The 21,710-nt window shown below is 43.0% G+C and overlaps 2 protein-coding genes across 51 annotated transcripts in view; one reads left to right on the forward strand and one right to left on the reverse strand.

Moving 5' to 3' along the window:
• Positions 1-13,550, forward strand: part of LOC126943623 (cytochrome b-c1 complex subunit Rieske, mitochondrial) — a 1,156,760-nt gene extending 1,143,210 nt beyond the window's left edge. For 16 of the 50 annotated variants that reach the window (XM_050772576.1, XM_050772574.1, XM_050772585.1 and 13 more), the window contains exons 2-3: positions 8,700-8,946; positions 12,743-13,550. In XM_050772576.1, coding sequence (XP_050628533.1) covers positions 8,733-8,946; positions 12,743-13,353 — 825 coding nt within the window. In that variant the 5' untranslated portion in view covers positions 8,700-8,732 and the 3' untranslated portion in view covers positions 13,354-13,550. The remainder of the gene's footprint in view (positions 1-8,699; positions 8,947-12,742) is intronic. The other 34 variants (XM_050772590.1, XM_050772591.1, XM_050772588.1 and 31 more) reach the window with 4 other exon arrangements.
• Positions 1-21,710, reverse strand: part of POP4 (POP4 homolog, ribonuclease P/MRP subunit) — a 619,906-nt gene that overhangs the window by 382,421 nt on the left and 215,775 nt on the right. The window lies entirely within an intron of this gene.

The following is a 21,710-nucleotide window of genomic DNA, read 5'->3' on the forward strand; positions in this document are numbered from 1 at the left end:
TTGCTGTCTCTCTCTGCGTGCCTAAAGTTCCATTAGAGGTGGAATAGAAGGAGCCCAGTCACTCTTACACAGCTGAGGACGCAGCAATACTTCTTTGTGGAGTGCAAGACTCTTATCCCTGCCTTAAGGAGTTTATTTGGTGGAGACAAGGCAGAGAAGGTAGGGCGGTTTATTCCAGCCTAAGAGAGGGCATCCACGGCACATCCCACAGCCGTCCACAGGAAGGGGACTAGAAATAGAACAGTAGCTGTAAAATACTCATCCGCACACACTGAACACTGCCAGAGGCCGTGCCAGCATAACCGAGTTCAAGCCGGTACCACGCACTGCACGACAGCCAGTACATCAAGAGACAAGGAGTTGGGTCAAGGGAGGGGGCTTTGTTTTGGAGAGCCAGCAACTGAGAAGGTGGTGGGCCAGTGTCCTAAAGAACCATCTGAAGTTACTATGAATTTCAGCCTCCTTTTATGTGGGAGGAGGGGAGGGGGTTGAGGTTAGGATGTGACCGATGACAATGGACATCTGGGCAGCAGCGAGGGTCTGAGGGGCCTGGAGACGTGTTTGTCCTTGGTCGAGTCCTAGTGCTCATGTGCATCTTTAACACACAGTGTTGCTCATGGGATGCCCTCCTTATCTCCTTGGGGGTGAGCGTTTGGAAGGAACTGTGGTCCTCCTTGCTTTAAACTAGAAACAAAAGTCCTCCCACAGTTAGCTTGGTTTATGTGCAGAGATCAGCAAGGGCAGTTAACCTAGAAGATGTCACCACAGGGGGTGGGTTAGGAGCAAAGCACTTGTCACATGAAGGCTTCTTTTCACTGCTCCACCAAGGGCACATTCTTGCCTTCCCCTTTATACACACTCTTGTAACCCCCATCTTGCCAGGAGGTTGGACGTGTCTCCAGGTCTACCCAAGTCCACCAGGGCTTCCTGGAGGATGTGGAGTTTCTGCCGGACCTTGAACCAGAGGTGAATAAGGCAGAGGATGGAGGGGGCTCCAGGTTAGGCCCAGCACAGGGCCAGGTGGGAAGGAGAGTAGCTTTGGCCTCTGCACAGAACCACCAGGTCCATGATCCAGTCTTGTCTCTTCCGCCATCCCCATCCCTTCCAGCTCTGGCATTCATGGAACAAATCATCAGTTATTTGAATTCAAATCTGACAAATTAAATAGCAAAGAATTAAATAAGTTGTAGATCAATACTATCTGAATGACCAATTAATCATTCTCTGTAATTAAAACGACCAATTCCTAACACCTTTCAGTTATATTTTATTGCACCATTTCTAATTCAGAGCTTTCAGGCAGTTGTATTGATTGTAGGTATACTTACCTGGTAATCAAATAATTTATTAATCAGCATACTTCATTATGGAATATCTGGTTTAATTACAGTCACATTGACTCAGAGGGCTGGTTTAGTTCAGCCTGAGTTTTATTTTTATTTTATTTTACTTTTTTGAGACAGAGTTTTGCTCTCGCTGCCCAGGCTGGAGTGCAATGGTGCGATCTTGGCTCACTGAAACCTCCACCTCCTGGGTTCAAGTGATTCTCCTGCCTCAGCCTCCCAAGTAGCTGGGATTACAGGCACCCGCCACCGTGCCCAGCTAATTTTTTGTATTTTTAGTAGAGACAAGGTTTCACCATGTTGGTCAGTCTAGTCTTGAGATCCTGACCTCAGGTGATCCACCAGCCGTGGTCTCCCAAAGTGCTGGAATTACAGGCAGGCGATATCCTGCCCAGCCCAACTTGAGTTTTATTTTAAAGATGCTGGAGGTTTGCCATCACCTGGTTGTATACGTCACACAAAGTTCCTTCTTTTGTGAAAAATAATTGTAAAAAAATAGGTGTGTGTACTTAAAAGCAGGTAAATGGATAAACTGAAGTGGTTCCTCAAAATTATGTTTTAACTGTAATCTTTTTCATGGAGGTTTCGCAACTTAATTTATTCCCAGCATGCTTAGAAAAGTGCTCTCAAGATTCAGGGATGAAAAGGCCTGTGGGTACATGGGTGCTGCCTTCATTAGTACCTTGAAATACAAATTAAATCCCAAGCACATCACAATTTGCTTTCCTGCATCTACCAATTTTGAAACAGCACAAATAAAATGTCTTACTTTCTTTGTGAATTTATTATTTCAACTGTTCATGCTGGACACCTGGTGGTTTGATTTAACTTCCCTTAATGTTTTGGGGCATCATTAGGAGAGGGAAATGAGGACCTGTAATTGTGTGTGCAGACCCTGCAGGGGCTCTGGGTGGGCTGGAGTCTCCTTCCTGCTCCCCTTGCTCACATTCAAGGTCCCCAGGGCTGTCTGGGGTTGTCTTGGAGACTCAGGGAGCCAGTTCCTCCCCAGGGAGAAGAGGGCTCTGGTGGGCTTCCCTCTGCAAAGACAGAACGTGGGCATCAGTCTCTGGATCTCGGCTTCTCCTGAGTGATGGGCAAAGCTTCCACAGAGGTGTTGAGCTGGGTCGCAGCTGAGTGGATCCAGCACTTCGGGCTTGAGAACAAGATGACTGAAGGTAGGGAGCCGTGGGACCACTGAGAAGGACAGAGGCGGAGGTGGGAGGGGAGCAGAAACTGACATTACCACCTTCTCTGTCCTCTACAAACTGTCCAAGGACTTTCAGAGCCATACCCCTTCAATTTATCTCCCGCCCCCCCGAAATCTTCCTTCCCTCCAAAAAATGTTCAATTCTCCATCAAAACAATTCATCCTAGACCTGTCTCTCTCAGAGTACTCCTCACTCTGCAGGGAGAGCCGGGGGAAGTCCCTAACAGCACACAGAAAGGATGGCAATTTGGAACACGGAGTGGATTACATGCCAAGGGCTTCCATGCAGTCACACGCTTACACACCTTCTACCCGTATCCTCACAGTGTCCTCCGGGAGTTCTAGCCAGCAGGTGAGCAGCCGGATGGCATCATCCTTGCTCTACTTCCCCGCTTGCTGGCTCTCGTTGTCCTTATTCTTGGAGAAAGAAAGTCCAAATTCTTAGCACAGTGTGCAAAGCATGAGCCCTCCAGGTCAGGGCCTGAATTAGGTTCTCTCTGAGTTCCCTCTGAGCCATAGCACTCTGTCCCACCAGCCCAGGACTCCCTGCCCCTCGTCCTTTCTTTCCTCCATAGAACGTACCACCATCTCGTATATTACATGTTTGGTGGTTGTCTAGCTTCCGCAAGTAAAATATAAGGTCCTGGGGGCCACACACATTTGACTGCTGTGCTCGCGGCTATCTCTTTCACCAGTAGTGGACACACAGCGTTGCATATAGTCACTGTACACAAATCTTCTGACTGGATGAATGATCCATCTCAAAGGGCCCTTAATTACAATCACAACCAACTAACTTAGCAATTTGAAAGCCTTCTTTCATCTTCACAACCAGCCTTTGAGATAGGTATTCTTATCTCCATCCTCAGACGAGGACACCAGGGCTCAGAGGGCATCAGTCACTTGCCCAAGTGACTCCAGCAATTGGAGGACTTGGGATCACACTTACGCTGCCTGACTCAAGAGCCCAGGCTCTTGCAAAGTATTTGAAACAAATGAGTTCAATGAATTCCACAAATTTTCAGGGGGCACATAATACAATCCAGGTGTAAAAAACATTGGGGGACTTTTGGTGCTACTGCAGCAGCCTGCTTGGCAAGAGATGGATGTGTGGCTGATAGGGAAACTGATAGGGTTTTCAACAAAGCCTGAAATTAATCATACTTAATGAATGTGACTAACGTGATGAAAGAATGAGCGATTAAAATATTAGCACATCTGAACTTCTCCCCCCTGGCTAATTTCTTCTCCTCCCTAGGGTTACCATGTTTCAAAGAAGTAGGGGCACAGAATTACGGAAACGGGTTTTATGGAACACAAATGCCTTTTAAATGGCTTAGATTAAGGACAGTCTGTGCAGTTCTCAAGCGGCTGTCCATCTTCACATCTCGCTGCTCAAGCGAAGGACGTGGGCTGAGGGGAGAGGCTGAAACTGTCACGATGGCTGCAACTGGAAATGGGAAGCCAGGCATTTCCCGGGGTAATTGTGTGGAAACAGGAGATAGGCGTGGGATCCTTTCAGCAGGGAGGTGGCTGCCTTTCTGTGTGGGCAAGTGGCTGGGAGGCATGCTCCCTGGGGACGAGGCAAAGGCATCTTACTGGCTTTGCACATTATGCAGGATCATAGGCAGAATTACCCAGTGATAAATTTGTTTTGAGGATGACAAATGCAGAATCCTAGCACATTCACCTTAGAGCTCCCCTCCCTATCCGCACCCCCTACACACATTGCCCAGATGAACACATTAAGACTAGGGAAGAGGGCTGGGCGCGGTGGTTCGCACCTGTAATCCCAGCACTTTGGGAAGCTGTGGCGGGCGGATCACGTGAGGTCAAGAGTTTGAGATCAGCCTGGCCAACATGGCAAAACCCCATCTCTACTAAAAATACAAAAATTAGCTGGGCGTGGTGGACCGTGCCTGTGATCCCAGCTACTCGGGAGGCTGAGGCAAAATTGCTTGAACCCAGGAGGCAGAGGTTGCAGTGAGCCAAGATCACACCACTGCACTCCAGCCTGGGCAACAGAGCAAAACTTCGTCTCAAAAAAAAAAAAAAACAAACAAAAAGACTGTAGGGAACAGGAAGTATCTAGACTACAATTCACACTAGGAGATTCCCCTGCGTATTGGTATTCTGCTCTGTCACTCTCCGGAATCAATCGATCATGCTTGTGCAAGGAATCATATAAACCTGAGGTCCCAAACTCAAGGCCTCAGCAGATGGGCAGGTAACGGAACTGAATGGACGCAGTGGGAAAGGACCTAGACCACCAAGCAGGTACCTACCCTGACTGACAGCACCCCACTGTCTTTCTCTATGTTGAGGACACGGGCCTCGAGTGGCTTAAAATAATGCAATTTTATTATTTTACAATTCTGGAGGTCTGAAGCCTAACACGGGTCTGTAGGGCTGCACTTCTTCTAGAGACTCTAAGGGAGACTGTTTCCTTTCCATTTCCAGCTCCACCTCTGCCTGCAGGCCCCTCCTCTGGCTCCACCCTCAAAGCCAGCAGTGTGGCATTTCTGTCCTCTCACCTCTTGCTTCCCTCCTCTAAGACCCTATGAACATGCTGCACCCACCCGGACAGTACAGGAAGACTCTCTGATATGGTTTGGCTCTGTGTCCCCACCCAGATCTCATCTTGAATTGTTAAAATCCCCTTGAATTGTAACCAAGGCGGGACCAGGTGGAGGTGATGGATCATGGGGGCAGTTTCCCCCAAGTTGTTCTCATGATAGTGAGTTATCATGAGATCTGATAGTTTTATAAGGGGTTTCCCCCTTCGCTGGGCTCTTATTCTCTCTCCTGCCACCCTGTGAAGAGGTCCCTCCTGCCATGATTGTAAATTTCCTGAGGGTGTCCCCAACCTGCCGTGCTCAGCTGTGAGCTGTAATTTACAAATTAAACCTCTTTTCTTTGTAAATTACCCAGTCTCAGGTATTTCTTCATAGCTGCATGACAAGGACTAATACACTCTCCCTATCTCAATCTCCAATCACAGCTACAACATTCCTTTGCCATGTAAAGTAACATACTCCTAGGTTCCAGGGATTAGGCTGTGGACATTTTTGTGGCGAGGCATTATTCCATCTACCATAGTTTGTATGTGGGAATACTCACAATTTGTAAATGCTAGCAAATAATTCTGAGGTTCATAGCACTGTGTATGCCAGATCACCAGGTGTCTCTGGGCAGAAATGAGTGGGGAGAGAGTGAATCTCCAGTCCATGACTTCTGACCTCTGATTTAAACAGTATTTGTTAAAATGAAGGCTTGGCGTCGTGCTTCCTCCTGCCTTGTTCATACATACGCATTGCTTGTCAGACTTCCAGAGAACTGAGAAGCTTACCAAGCATTTATGTTCCCAGGCCTGTGGCTATTTTTTCCCCTCAGTTTACAAAACTAACAATGTTTGTTAAGCTCTCGTTGTATGCCAGTGTGCTAAATATTTCACATGGATTCTTTATTTTAATTTGCACAACAATCTCATTTTTATCTCTGTTTTTTACAAATAAGAAATCTGACACTCAGTAATGTTGCCCGACATCACACAGGTAGTAAGGGGCAGAGCTGGCATGAAAGTCAGGCTGTCTGGCTCCAGAGTGAGCTGATACATGAAAGCTAAAACCCTCTTCAGTTAAATAACAACCACCGAGGAGTTGCAGTGGTGTGCACCTGTAGTCCCAGCTACTCTGGAGGCTAAGGTAGGAGGATTGCTTGAGGCCAGGAGTTTGAGACCAGCCTGGGCAACACAGCAAGACCCTCATCTACCAAGTGGAACCCAGGCTGGCCTACAGAAGTCCAAGTTCCAGTATGCCTGCCACTCCTGGACGTTGCCCTCCTTCTTCCACGAGAGGACAGATGTTCTACTATACGATTACCCTTCTCTCTGCTGCAACACTGGACTAGAACCACTACCAGATGGGTGCTTATCAATGTGTCTTTGGGCAGGTCCTTTGTCTTCTCTGAGTCTTAGTTTCTTCATCTAGAAAATAGAAAGTTATTATTATTATGGATATTTACATACGGTGTGCCAGGCACAGTTCTAGGCATTTTACATATATTAATCCATTTCATCCTTAAAATAACTCTCTAGGGTAGACCCTGTTATTATCTCTGTTTTACAAGAGAAAGACTGAGAGGCACACACAGAGATTAAATAACTTGCCCTAGGGCACAGCTAGTGAGTGGTGAAACTAAAATTGAACGCAGGAAGTCTGGAGATAATTCCTATTCTGTTCACCCAACTGGGACATTGTGAAGGTTTTGTGAAGACTCCTTCATTCATTCATTCACTCGTTCATTCATTCATTTTTCATTTACTCTTACCAACTCAGAGGACAGTTGCGATATTATTTCATGTGAAGCACTCAAACCATGCATGGTGTGTGACAACTTCTCTGGAAATGTCTTTTATCCTAAGGTTGTTGCCAGGGGAGAGCACTGAGCCAGCTGTGTGATGAGCCTGGCCAGGGTGGCCCCTGAGGAGGCAGCCCCCAGTCTTGAGAGTACAATATAGTCCCTTGGGCTATAAGGCTAGGAAAAGCCCAGGCCCTAAGAGGAGTCATAGGAAGGTCAAAGGGGAAAACTGTCAGTACACTTTGGACATGGCGTGAGGAATAACAGTGAGTCAGCAAGGATCAAGGGAAGGCTTCTTAGAGGAGGTGGCATTTCAGATAAAAACACCACCAGCAAATCCTCACTTGGTGCTGCCTGTGTGCTGGGCCTGCTTGTAGGTGCTTTACACATTTCAGTACATTTACTCCTCCCAGTAACTTTACAACACACATGGCATCATTACTGCCCCCTTTTGGCAGGCGAGGAAACTGAGGCACAGAGCGGTGAAGGAACTTGCCCAGATCACAGAGCCCATGCACAGCACAGAGCCAATTCTGTGCACTGCTTATATTAACATTTACTTAATATTTAAATCATTTTTGACCTAAATAAATGAAAAACTTTATCTCAGTATAGTACAGAATAGAAAACCAGTATGGAAAGAAAATCAATACTATGAACCATACAACGAAATCACTCTAGACTCAGTTGTCTGATAAGAGCTTCTAATTCAAGATCTTTTCTGTTAAAAGTGGGAGATAAGTGTAGAGAGGAATTAAAGATATATTAGGATCAAACTGAGGCCAAGTGCATTGGCTCATGCCTATAATCCCAGTACTTTGGGAGGCGGAGACAGGATTCCCTGAGGCCAGGAGTTTGAGACTGGACTAGGCAATATAGTGAGACCCCATCTGTACGTGTGTGTGTGTGTGTGTGTGTGTTTTAATTAAAGATGTATTAGTACCAAACTGAGACTTTCTCATTGGTGCAATCAGGATTGAAAGAGAAAAACAAAACAAAACAAAACAAAAACGTTCTCACGATGTGATGGAAGGTGAATGAGCCAACTCTGCATCCTCTAAAATTCTAAAATCTTACTTGGGGAAACAGTGGTGTCACTGAAGAGCCCAGACTCAGGAGACAGATTACCCTGCTTCACATTTTGCTGGTTATCCAGTTCCGGGAAAAGAGTCTCTCTACACCGCGGTTTCTTCATGGGCAAAATGCTGATACTAATAGCTCTGACTTCATAGAGACCTTGATAACAAATGAAAGAAGGTAGGTATAATAAAACACAAAACCAAATACACAGAGAATGCTTAATAAACATAATCCATTAGCATTACCGAGTTTTGCACAGATGCCTCTGGCCTTTTTTTTGTTGTTGCTGTTAGACGAAGATAATAATAATCATCATAGTAAAAACATAGCGATTACTATGTGCCGGACTTTGTCCTAGTTGAGATATAGTACCATCCTAAGTTAAACTATAATCGTTTATTGTTATCTTTAGGTCTTCCTGGATGACATTTTTACTCTAAAGGATCGTAAAGTCGGCCCATCGGACGTCACTGGAGTCCCCTGTTCAGCCCTCTCTTTCTTCTGGGCATCTCTCGGGACACAGACCAAGTGGCACCGGGACTGACAGGTGGGTCGCAAGCCCCGCCCCCAGCGAGGGCTTGTAGCCGCGTCCCCTGACGCAGCGCCTCTCCAGGTTTGCCCCGCCCTGCAGGACTTACTTTCCGGCGGCGCGCTGACGCCACGCGTTCCGCGCCTCTTCGCGCCTGCGCCGTGGTTGGAAGGTCGTCCCTGTGACCGGCTTGGCGGTTGGAGCAGCTGTCGCCATGTTGTCGGTCGCAGCCCGCTCGGGACCGTTCGCGCCCGTCCTGTCGGCCACGTCCCGCGGGGTGGCGGGCGCGCTGCGGCCCTTGGTGCAGGCCACGGTGCCCGCCACCCCGAAGCCGCCTGTGCTGGACCTGAAGCGGCCCTTCCTCAGCCGGGAGTCGCTGAGCGGCCAGGCCGTGCGCCGGCCTTTGGTCGCCTCCGTGGGCCTCAATGGTGAGCCGGGGCGAGGGCCACAAGCGGGGCTGAGGGTCTCTCGGTGCCCGCTCCTCTGGCCCCCAGCAGGGAGCGGCCGCGGGTGCACGAGCGGAGCCTGAATCAGGTCGGGCTGGGCGGCCTCCGCGACGCTGGGCATGGCACCCGGGCCCGGGTTGTCTTTCGGGGGCCGGCCTGGACTCGCGTCCGCCGGCTCCACCGGGTTCCTCCTCGGCCGAGTTCACGAGCTCTGAAGTCCCGCTGCTCCAGCCACCTCTGAGGGGTTTTGTTGCTTGCAGGTCGTTTGACCTTGGGCAAGTTTCTAAACGTACTTCCTGTGAAATGGATTCATATCTTTACCAATTTTGTAGGGGTGTCGTGAGGCTTAGATGGAGGAATTCAACGTAAAGCCATTAGCACAGTTTGGGCACTTACATGCTTAAGAAGTGGAAACTTACTAATTCTTGGGAAGTTGGTCTTCTCACCACTACCGACCCCTTCAGTGTCCTTCCCCTTCACACCCCCCCCCCCCGACGAAAAAAAAAAAAAAAAAGACATACACAAGGTCAGTTACAGTGTAGTGTCACAACATAATCAGTCCTCAAGAACGGGCAGAGATTGATGACTTTTACATTTTACAGATGAGAAAACAGATGAGGTAGACTAACTCGCACCAGGATCCGTGGTGTGGACATGTGGTAGCAGGGATTTGACAAGACGGATTGTCGTAGCCACTGAGCTCTTCGCAGGGGCTGTTCTACACCCTCTGTCCTTAGATCCCGGTTTATCTTCTTTGCCTCGCCTTCCATCTTTACTTGGCCCGGTATCGGAGATAGAGAAATGGCAGCCTGTGGGCAGTATGCCTGCAGGCTTTGTAGTTTTCAGAAAAACTGTAAAGACTAACGCCATCTCTTAAAATGCTGGAAGCTGGCAATACTGGGATCTAGTTTCTACTTGGGAAAAGTCCGTAGTGTGCTGTGTAGTGGCCGTCCCCACAGTTGGAACAAGTGGTCTTCTTCAGTTTGCCACAGTCTTTACCAGGTCTGCGTGTTTCATTGTGTTACCAGCCTGGCTCCATTGATAGCTGTGTGTGACTCTTCCCCTACGAGCTAACCAAATTGCCGGACACTTTTCTTTTTACTCTGCCTTCACTCACCCTGGGCTCTGCACTTTCTCCATGGTCCTTCCACTAAGTTGCTACATGTCCACATGTTTTCCTTACCCATCTTTTCAATTTCAGGTAAGGATCAGGTGAATAAAGTTTTTATTTGCTGATTTGTCTGTCTTTATAGCACATACACTTTACACTCTGTATTGTGTTTATTGGTAACTCCTCCAACCTTGGGCTTAAGGGCATAGAAAAGGTAATGTCTTCTTTATTTTTCTATCTTTCACAGCGTCGGATTTCGTATACAGTTAGTGCAAAGTATTTGTGAATGAATGAATGTTAAGGGGCACCAATGGGTTTTGAAAAAACTGTCCATGGCGGGTGTAGAGTACCCTAGCCCATCCTTGGGACCTGGAGGTGAGAAGGAAGGAAGGAGAACATTTCAATAGCAACAGAAAAGCATCTTTGGAATTTGTCGTATTGCTAGAGTTTCTTCAAAAAATTGGAGGCTCACCTGACTTAAGAAATTTTTTTTAGAAACAGGCAAATAATGTAGGACCATGAGGCAAAAACCTTTTCTGTAATCATTTCAGCCTGTAATTTAAGTTCACGTTATAACCTGTCTAGGTTTATGGAAAGATGGTTAATGGAAGGGGAGGGGTTGGATCTGGAGAAGATTGTTGAGTTGGAGAGGAAGGTTGTACTATTTTCTTGCAGATTTCCAAGGCGCATTGGAGCTCACCTTAAAATAAAACTTGTTTTGTTAAAATTCCTTAAATTTTATCCTTTAAGTGTTTGATTTTGCTTTAGGTTAGAATTAAATCTAGCATCTTACTAAAAGGCAGAGCTAATGCAGCTCATGTAAGTATTTGGAGAATGATTTATGCAATAGGGCAATTTAATTTCTGAAAGGATTCTTGGTGGTGTAGCCTACTAAAGTGTAACCAGGTAGGTAGAGTGGGAGGAGACTTTTGCCACCTAATCTCTGAATGAGAAGTGCAAAGCCATTTTATTGTATTTTCTTATACATTTCCTTGAATAGTGTTAAGGATTGTGGATACTGTTTTTAAGGTAGAAGTATGAACTTTTGATTCCTTTATCTCTTAGGTAGGAAACACATCTTTTCTGTAATCTCAGGTAGAGCTAGGAGCAAGTAATTTATGCTTAATTCCAAATGTCAGTGTATACTGGCAGGTTAGCATTTATTTGTTAAGAGTAGTAGTATAGGATGTAATGTCACTTTGACTCCACAGATTCTGGGATGTGAATCTCAAGTTGCCATTATCTGTGTCCTGGTCTTCAGGAAATGATTGAGTTAGTCAGAAAAGCATATAGAGTGATTTTGATAGGTTTCACTATTGTTTGTGAATACTTCTGGCTTCCATAAAGTTATTGACTTGAGAATCATGTGAAAAGCAGTTCAAGTATTCCGTATTGTAATGTTTGACTACTCAAGGAAGTACAGTATATTAGGAAGATATCCTAGTAGAAGAAGGTAGAATTGCAGTTTATTACGATAAAAATGCATCTTAAAAGAAATCTTTGTTTTGGAAACACGTTTTCTAAAAGAGGAATTTTTAGTGTCCCCTTTTTTAAAAAGGAAACTTTGTGGCAAATTTCTTAAGATGAATGTACAATCTGCAAAGAGGTTTGCTTCCTGATACATACTTAGAGGTGGTACTAGTTAAAAAAGTTTTTTGGTCAGGTATTTAAAAATAGTATGGGAGAGAAGGATGTAACTGTGTCGTGTTTTTGTTTTTTAAACTACCAAAGAAACTACTTGCTCCCAGAGCACTACATAGTAATTATTTAACATTCATTTGGGCTCTTTTATGGCCTACACTAGAAGTGCCCCAGTTGAGAGAACTGCAACAGTGAAAAGGAAAGATAATACCCCTGCTTTTACAGTGACTGTTGCCCTTTAGTGCATAGGGGGAGATATGAAAATTTTGTCCTTTTTCCCCTCGCTAAATCGAAATAATTAGTTCTTTTGCAGATTTCATTGTATTTTGAGAGCTCTGATAAGGATGTCTTTCTCTGCTTATTAGTGGTTTTAAGTTAAAGTAATACTATTTATACCCTAGAGTATAAAATAGAAACCTTAATTTTTCTGCAGCTAGAGTTATACAGTTCACAGGATGTTTATTATTGTGTCATTATTGTTTTATGGATTGTTAACAGTTTTTTTCCGAGAATATAGATTGGACTATAAGGGGCGGACATTTGCATTAATAAGGTGATCACACGTCAACTTACTGTGTGGACTAGATGAGTTTTAGGGCCTCCTTCTAATCCAGAGAGTATGGGAGGTATTTAGCATGATTTATATAGCATGTCTTGGCAGTTGAATTTTTGGAAATTTTGAAGTATTACTGTTTATTTTGCTGTTTAACGTTTTTAGCGCGATGCACTGAGATGTTGTGAATCCTGAATCAGCAATGTTCAACCAACCAGGAGTAGCTCAATTTACAAATAGTATCTTGTGATTTCATACCAATCTGATAGGTAGTGGTTCACTTCATTTCATTTTTGAGATTTTATATGCTAGCACCGCCAATTTGACTTGTTCTGAGACCCAGTGAGTGCCATGTTTCACATTTTTAGAATTTGATTTTTTACCTGTGGATCCATAAAAGACTGTTTCTTGATGTATACTCCTTTCAGGATACTCATCTAATTGTGTTTTTTAACCTTCTGCTTGTCTTGCAGTCCCTGCTTCTGTTTGTTATTCCCACACAGACGTCAAGGTGCCTGACTTCTATGACTACCGCCGCCTTGAAGTTTTAGATAGTACGAAGTCTTCCAGAGAGAGCAGCGAGGCTAGGAAAGGTTTCTCCTATATGGTAACTGCAGTAACTACTGTGAGTGTTGCATATGCTGCCAAGAATGTCGTCACCCAGTTCATTTCCACCATGAGTGCTTCTGCTGATGTGTTGGCTATGGCGAAAATCGAAATCAAGTTATCCGATATTCCAGAAGGCAAGAACATGACTTTCAAATGGAGAGGCAAACCCCTGTTTGTGCGTCATAGAACCCAGAAGGAAATTGAGCAGGAAGCTGCAGTTGAATTGTCCCAGTTGAGGGACCCACAGCATGATCTAGATCGAGTAAAGAAGCCTGAATGGGTTATCCTGATAGGTGTTTGCACTCATCTTGGTTGTGTACCCATTGCAAATGCAGGAGATTTTGGTGGTTTTTACTGCCCTTGCCATGGGTCACATTATGATGCATCTGGCAGGATCAGATTGGGCCCTGCTCCTCTCAACCTTGAAGTCCCCCCATATGAGTTCACCAGTGATGATATGGTGGTGGTTGGTTAGAGACTTGGACTCAAGTCATAGGCTTCTTTCAGTCTTTACGTCACCTTAGAAGACTTATTTGAGAGCAAGCCTTCTGTACCTGAAGTTGATTTGAAATATGTAAGAATTGATGATGTGTTTGCAACATTAATGTGAAGTAAATTGAATTTAATGTTGAATACTTTCAAGCATTCACTTAATAAAGCCGCTGTTAAGCATTGTTGTGCTCAGTCATACATTTGAAAGGTACAATGTCTTTTTAGCTAATTCTAATTAAAAATTACAGACTGATGTACAATATACTTGTGAAATCTGTAACTGACTTTATCTTTTTGCCCAAATATTTGCTTCCTGCTTTGCATCAGGGACAGAGATTCTGCAAAGCTCATTGTTGGGATGAAGTAAAATTAACGTGTCATCTCTGAGTCCTGGGAGGTATCTATGGCATTGACAGAAACAGTAGTATCTAGGTATTTCTTATTGACCGGACTTGGTAAGAGTACTCGCTATGCGTTTTCCTCTCTACTGTGTAAGCTGTGTGATAATGTCAGCTCTAATCTGTGGGAAAGAGTCCTGAATGAGGCATTAGTAGCTCTGAGGGTTTATCTTCAGGTCTGGTCTGCTGGTTTTTCTCCTTAAGTGACAGGCCAGGAAATTTTATTAGTCCCTTATGAGTGTAAATTAATACTTAAAAATCCTTTAGTCTTAATAGGCAGTGATGGGATATTATCTGAGAGAAGCTTTCCAAAATGAGAGTGCTCTGCCATTTCTTTCATTTCGTGTGTGGATCGTTATGTCCCCAAAGCTCCTGCATCCACTCTATCAGGAGGCAGAAAGGGAGCATCTGAGACCTAACATTGCCTGCATGCAGAAGTGGTCCTGCTGGGTTTGCTTCTGTAGTGATGACACAATGTTTTTTCCTGTTGGGTTTACAGTCACTCAGCACTTTTCACTGTAAGATGGTGTGGAACCAGATGCAGAGCACATCAGAATTCACATCCTATTTTCTTCTGCCTCCAATTATGCAGGTGAAACAAGACTCAGGTCTACTTTCTCCTGGGATATGGGAGTGGGCTTTGTCCTTTGAGAATCACAGCCACTTTTTGATGTGTTTGTCTTTACTGTTTGGAGGTGGGCCAGTCATATGCTTTACTGAGTCCACCTGATGATCTCATGTACACTTTTTTAAAATTGCAAAAGTGGTTGGGTTAGGTCTGCCCAAAGGGAACTGACCATCCAGGATTCCAGTCTTTGGTGTTAATAGCTATGTGTTGACAGAAAAAAGAAAATGTCAAACTTTCTATGCTTGTGAGTAGATACTAGTCTTTGCTTCATTTTTACCATTCTAGAAATGAAATTAGCATGTGTGATAATTGGTGGGACACAAGTATTTTATATTCTGTGTCTCTAGATAGTGGAGGCACTCTTTGGATTGGGGGTTGGAGGAGGGGTTGGTGGCAAGAATTGGAATGTGAAACATTGAGTTGTGATGGGAACACAGGTCCACACACTAAAAAACTTGTGCTGCTAAAAATGTCAACAGCATCCCCTCCCTATAAATACTGATACCCCTTATCACCTCCCACCCCAAAGTGATACCTTGAAATTCTATATGGCGGTGGAGGACAGAAGTAGGAGGTTTGCAGGTCCCTAAGGTACTCAGTGCCGGAATTGCTGTATTTGGTGGCTGCTTACTTCATCTATCATATTTAGAGTTGGATGGTGGGATGCTGTTAAATCCTAGTAGCCCATTTAGTTTTTAAAGAAGCTTTGTTCCACAAGTGACAGGACAAGTCAAGTCACTTCATGCTACTTTGCTGAATGGATACGGCAGACCTGTGTTACATTTTTACCATTCTGTGAAAACAAAATCGTAGATATTAGGGGGAAATGACTTATAGAATAAACCTGACCAGTCAGCACCCTGACATCAGATCATTTACATGTACTGCATTTTATTGGGGATGATTCTTGGGACAATCTTGAGAGCCAAGGTTTTTCATTACGCTTTAAAAAGTGTTATAAAAATGGCCTTTTTGAAAATGTTGCATTATTTGTTAAAGATAACATCAAATTTTCTTTGGTCTTTTCTGAGTATACCCTTGTAAAATCTTTGACTCAATCTGACTGTGTAGAGGGCATTTGTCCTGATTGGATCAAAATGTGCTTTAGTACCCTCATTTTTCTAAACTGTAGAAACATAGTATTTAAATATCAGAAGTAATTCTTCATTCTCACAGTATTAAATTTCATTTTCTGTATTTTCATGTCATTTGAATTTCATTGCATTTTATATATTAACCCAAAATAATGTTTGTATTTTTTGGACTACTATCCTTAGCCCACTGTTCTAACACACTTTATCACCACCTCCCCTCAACCACTTCCCTGAGTTTCATATTCTTGTGCTTACTGGGCATCTATGTTTGGATGTCCTGTTAACACCTTAAACTGTCTGAAACGAAAAGACGTCATCTCTGTTTCCCATGAAGCAACTTCTCTACTTCAGTCAGTGCCCTCTCCATCTACCTTGTTAACTACCCGGCAAGCAAAAAACCTGCTAGTCTTCCCTGCCTCCTTTCCATTGTCTCCTCTCCACTTTGCCCCAAATCAGTCCCCTAGTTCTGCCAATTTACTCTTTTTTTTTTTTTTTTTTTTTGAGACAGAGTCTCACTGTTGCTCACGCTGGAGTACAATGGCGTGATCTTGGCTCACTGCAACCTCCACCTCCCAGGTTCAAGCGATTCTCCTGTCTCAGCCTTCTGAGTAGCTGGGATTACAGGCATACGCTGCCATGCCTGGTTAATATTTTGTATTTTAGTAGAGATGGGGTGTCACCGTGTTGCCCAGGCTGGTTTCGAACCCCTGAGCTCAGGGAATCCACCTGCCTCAGCCTCCCAAAATGCTGGGATTACAGGCCTGAGTCACCGCATCCGGCTCGCTAATTTACTTATAATAAGACCATTACTGTCTGTGTCATCTGTAGCATTCTAATAATGGCTAACTTTTTGAGCACCCATTACTGACCACTAGGCTAAGTGTACGTTAAGTATATGGTCTCTCTTAATGTTTAAGAAACCCAGAATGTCAGGTAATGTTGCTATTTCTAGTTTACAGATGGGGAAACTGAGGTACACCAAAGTTTCTTTTCTACAGCCATTCCTGGTAGGTTTGTTGAGGCAAAATTTTTATTTTAACCCAGAGAATCTCAAGTCCAGAGCCTATAACCTGATCCCCATTTTATACTCTAGCGTTTTAATTGAGGCTTTGTTAAGTCTTGCCTAGTCTACTGCAGTAAAATTCCAGATCTTTTCTCCAATTCTGTCCCCATAAAATTTGTCCTCCGTGTAGCTGCCAAGTAGTGTGGAGGTTAAGAATATGACATTGGTTTTGGATTCCAGTCCTGGCTCTGCCATTTCCTAGATGTGTGACCTGACATAAATTACTCAATCCATTCCTCTTCCTTCATCTGAAAAATAATACCCACTCAGGGTTGTTTTAGGAAGTAGCACATTAGTATGTGTCAAGGGATATGTCAAAACTCCTTATACAAGGTCCTCACCATCCCATCAGTAAACCCCTTGCTCTAGTAACAGAATTTACTTGTAACCTACATTCTTTGTAGTTTTCTCTCAGTCTCTTCCCAAGCTACCCCTTCTGCCTGTTTCCCTCTTATCATCTTTATTTTAGCTATTTCATCCACTGCCTGCCTATCTGCTTAGGCGCAGCGCCCTGCAGGAAGCCTTCCCTGGCCCTTTCACAGGCCCTTTCACAGTTAAGTTTTTCCGAAATAACCAGGAAATATCCGTTGTGGTATTTATATTAACCTCTTCTGTAAAGCTCACATTTCTGGTTTGTCTCCCCTCTACCACCAGACGGAGGGCTGAGGCCCACAGCAACTACTCAGCCATGGAGTTGTGTGCTCTAAATGAAAAAAAAAAAGTGAATTTCTGAGTGGCATTTGAAAGGAAGATTTTCCAAAGAGTATTGTGTAAACATCAGGACTGAAAAAAAAAAAAAGAAGAAAAAAATTAGTGTATCTTATCTTTCCAGGACTTGAGGTCGGAGGAGATATTACGGTATATTTTGGATTTAAATTTAAACCATTCCCATAAGAAAAACTTGAAAAGCATAAATAATGAATTCAAGATCTTAAAAACTGAGATTTTACTTTAGTTATGTTTGTTTTGTAATTAATGTTCTGCCTGTGTAAGACTTCAATGTCAAAAGGTCTGTCATTTAGTATTTTATTTTCAAAACTTGTAAATGCAATGGATGTCATTTCATTTAATTTTACCATTTTATCTGTCTTACTCATTTTCCATCCTGGGATTTAGGAGGGGAACATTTTGATTAGAGAGGAAAAATATTATCAAGCAGGTGAACTGATCAGTTCTCTTCTGAGATAGGAAGGAGTCAGGATGATTTTCTTTTTCAGTACTCTGCACTATTTTTTGGAGTTTAACAATGTCCTAAACACAGTACTGCCAGGAATATGAGGTTAAGATGGTTTCTAGTCTAGGTACTTAAAGAAGACCTAAATACACCACAAAAGGAAGACTATTCAAGTGCTTGCTTCTGTGAGTGCTTATGAAATAGATTATTATAGATCGGAAATCTCTGGTCTGTGGCACAAGATTAAAATTAACTTTGTGGAGGGCTTCAGCAATATCTCTAATAACTCCGCCTTAATGATCAACCTAAGACTAGTCTATCAGTGAACTGAAAATCCTAAATTCAATAAACTACACTTTATATTTTTACAGTTATTATCCCAAACTTGGATCAATTTGAGTGCAAAACCGTAACCATCATCTGGCTTTTGAAATCCTTTTTTATTAGAATATTTGCAAAGAAATGAAAGTATCTAAGTAATAGGTTTTCATACATTTTTAAAAGGGCAAACAAAACGTTGGTTTCTTAATGGAAGGGAGAGGAGAGCTAGTGCATTTCACAAAATTGGCCTGTCTAGAGGGAGTATCTGAAATCTGCCATTTTCTCCATTGGGGCATGGCTGAAATTTTAACTCGTGCCTTTTGCTTTATCTGAGGGAATACTTGCTTTCTTAGCGCTCTCCTCAAGGCACACTCTGCTGTGGCCCTTTCAGCCCTTTAGAGAGACAAGGCATTCCTGGGTCCCCAGTTCATCTCAGTACATGAAAATCAGGTTAGAGGCAGTGTTCCTCTTAGTGACGGATTATCTATTAGACCATTTTAAATATAAATTTCAAATGAGATAGTGTGTAGAAAAGGTATATCAACAGTAAAACGACACAAATGCACAAAGCATCATTTAATGAGGCAATAGATGGCATTTAGAATGTGATTAGGTATGTAGAAAGGCCACTTAGGTGGAGGTCTGTAGACCCTACTCAGAACGCGGTTCTGAATCAAAGGTTGGTATTAATCCTGCATTCTCATGATACTTTGGCCCCTGGAAGTTCAGATTTGCATGTGTACGTAGTTTTGATGTTAATGGAAAGCAAAGCTGAATTCATCCATGACAATGGTTCACATTGTAATGTCCCCCTCCTCTTCGCTTTGAAGAATTAATACTAATTGGCTGTAAAAGCTGGTTCTTTGAAATGATCAGGAAAATATATAAGGCTTTTGTAAAGCTTGATAATGAGAAAAATGAGGCAAAGCAAAAATATATAAAATGAAGAGCCAGCCATCCTCACTTGATGGAAGAAATTAAAATAATAAAAGCATGCAACTCCATAGTAACAAAATTGTGAAAACCAGGGGATACAGATGACTTCTTAGCAAAAATATAAAATGCCAAAATTAGCCCAAGAAATAGAAAACTTAAACATGCCAATTAGCAGAGATTAAGTATAAAAAGTTACCATGACTGAATGGCTTCATAGCTGAGTTCTATATGACACATTAAAGAAAAGATAATTCCAGTTTAAACTTCCAGCTCGTTCAGGTCAGAGCTTTTCCAATTTTACTGTGCATGCCATTTACCTGGAGATCTTGTTAATGATGCATATTCTGATTATGTAGGTCTGGAATAGGGCCTGAGATTCTGCATTGTAACACTTTCCCAGGTGATGCCCATGGCAGGCTAAGAAGTTCAAGGGTAAAGGGGCCGCAACTGGTGAGGGCCTTCTTGCTGCTGGGGACTCTCAGCAGAGTCCCAAGGTGGTGCAGGGCATCACCTGGTCACCCGGTGAGGGGGCTGAGCGTGCTAGCTCCGGTCTCTATCCTCTTATAAAACCACTTATGCTACTTCTATGATAGCCCATTAATTCATTACTTTGTGAATGGACCTAATCACCTTGTAAAGGCCCCACCTATCAATACTGCCACACTGGAGATTAACTTTCAACATAACTTTTGGAGGCGACAGATATTCAATCCATAGCGTTCTATAGAATGCTCCAACAATTCATTATGTGAGTTTAGTGGAAATATAATATTAAAACCTGACATTAAATATAGAAAAAATAATGTCAGTTTCATTTACTGAATTAGTGAAATTTTCTAAATAAAATACTAGTAAAAGAAATCTAGTCATACTGCAAAAGAATAATAAACTTTGAGATTTATTCTAGGAATGCAAGGTGGTATCAACACTATTAAATGAACAAAGAAGGAAAAAGACATCAATAGACGTGGAATAGGGAATAATTACAATAATTAAAATAGAGGAGTATCTTTATTTTATTTATTTATTTAAAGACAGAGTCTCACTCTGTTGTCCAGGCTGCAGTGCAGTGGCACGATCTTGGCTCACTGTGACCTCTGTCTCCTGGGTTCAAGTGGTTCTCCTGCCTTAGCCTCCCTAGTAGCTGGGATTACAGGCGCCCACCACCACGCCTGGCTAATTTTTTGTATTCTTAGTAGAGATGAGGTTTCACCATGTTGGCCAGGCTGGTCTTGAACTCCTGACCTCAGGTGAGGAGGGCAGATCACTTGGGGTCAGAGGTTTGAGACCAGCCTGGCCAACATAGTGAAACCCTGTCTCTCCTAAAAGTACAAAATTTAGCCGGGCTTGGTGGTGGGTGGCTGTAATCTCAGCTACACGGGAGACTGAGGCATGAGAATTGCTCGAACCCAGGATACAGGTAGCAGTGGGCCAAGATCATGCCACTGCACTCCAGCCTGGGCAACAGAGTGAGACTCTGTCTCAAAAACAACAACAAAAAACAGAGTATTTTCCAGGTACCCTGCCTGTGGGGTACCCTGCCCTGTTTATGGAGCAGACATTTTTCTGTACTCTGTTGTTCTAATACGTTTGCTTTGCTTTCACTTAAAAAAAAGTCTTTTCCTCAAATTAATGTACATTTATTAATAATAAACTTCCAATTAGACTCTACAGCATTTTGTTTTGATCCAATTTAGGATAAAATCATAAAGCTTATATAAAATAATATCCAAAAATATCCAAGGGAAGTATGAAACAGAAGAATAAAGATTTGAGAACCTACAGTGTAATTATTGTAGTTAAGTTAATATGACATTGGCATGAGGACAGACAGGTCAGTGGACAAAATAGACTATCAAGAATGAGATTTCAAGCTACAGGAATTTAATACAAGAAAGACGGGATTCAATTCAGTGGGAGAAGATTGATTTATTTAATAAACAGGGCTGGCAATGAGTACTATTCATTTGGAAGAAAGCAGAGTTGGACCCCAGCTCCTATCATGCTATCATAAACTCTAGTGGGATTAAAGATGCATGTAAAAAAATTTTTTAAGGAAAAATTTTAGGAACTGTACATACAGTTTAAATGGGGAGAGGACCTTTTTAATCATGGAAGGACACTTAAAACCTATAGCAGACGCTGGGCGTGGTGGCTCATGCCTGTAATCCCAGCACTTTGGGAGGCCAAGGCGGGTGGATCACCTGAGGTCAGGAGTTCAAGACCAGCCTGGCCAACATGGTGAAATCTCATCTCTACTAAAAATAAAAAAATAAAAAAAATAGCCGGGCATGGTGGAGGGTGCCTGTAATCCCAGCTACTTGGGAGGCTGAGGCAGAGAATTGCTTGAACTCGGGAGGCAGAGGTTGCAGTGAGCCGAGATCACGCCACTGCACTCCAACCTGGGCAACGGAGAGAGACTCTATCTCAAAAAAACAAACAAAAAACAAAACAAACAAAACCTATAGCAGAAAAGATAGGCCTATTTGTATTTTTTAAAATCTTGAATTTTAAGATACTAGTCAAATCGGATGACAATAGATTTGTAAAATAAAAACGCTAATCCGAAGAGTTAGTATCTGTAACATACATAGAGAGATCTTATAAATTTACAAGAAAAGGACAAAACTGTAGGAAAAAATGTATGTGAAATACCTTCATTAGAAAAAATGAATCTGAGTGCCTAATAGATGAGTAGGTATGAGATCTTGTCATTGTCAAAAGTC

This window comes from Macaca thibetana, chromosome 19 (assembly GCF_024542745.1).
Source record: "Macaca thibetana thibetana isolate TM-01 chromosome 19, ASM2454274v1, whole genome shotgun sequence".
NCBI lineage: Eukaryota > Metazoa > Chordata > Mammalia > Primates > Cercopithecidae > Macaca > Macaca thibetana.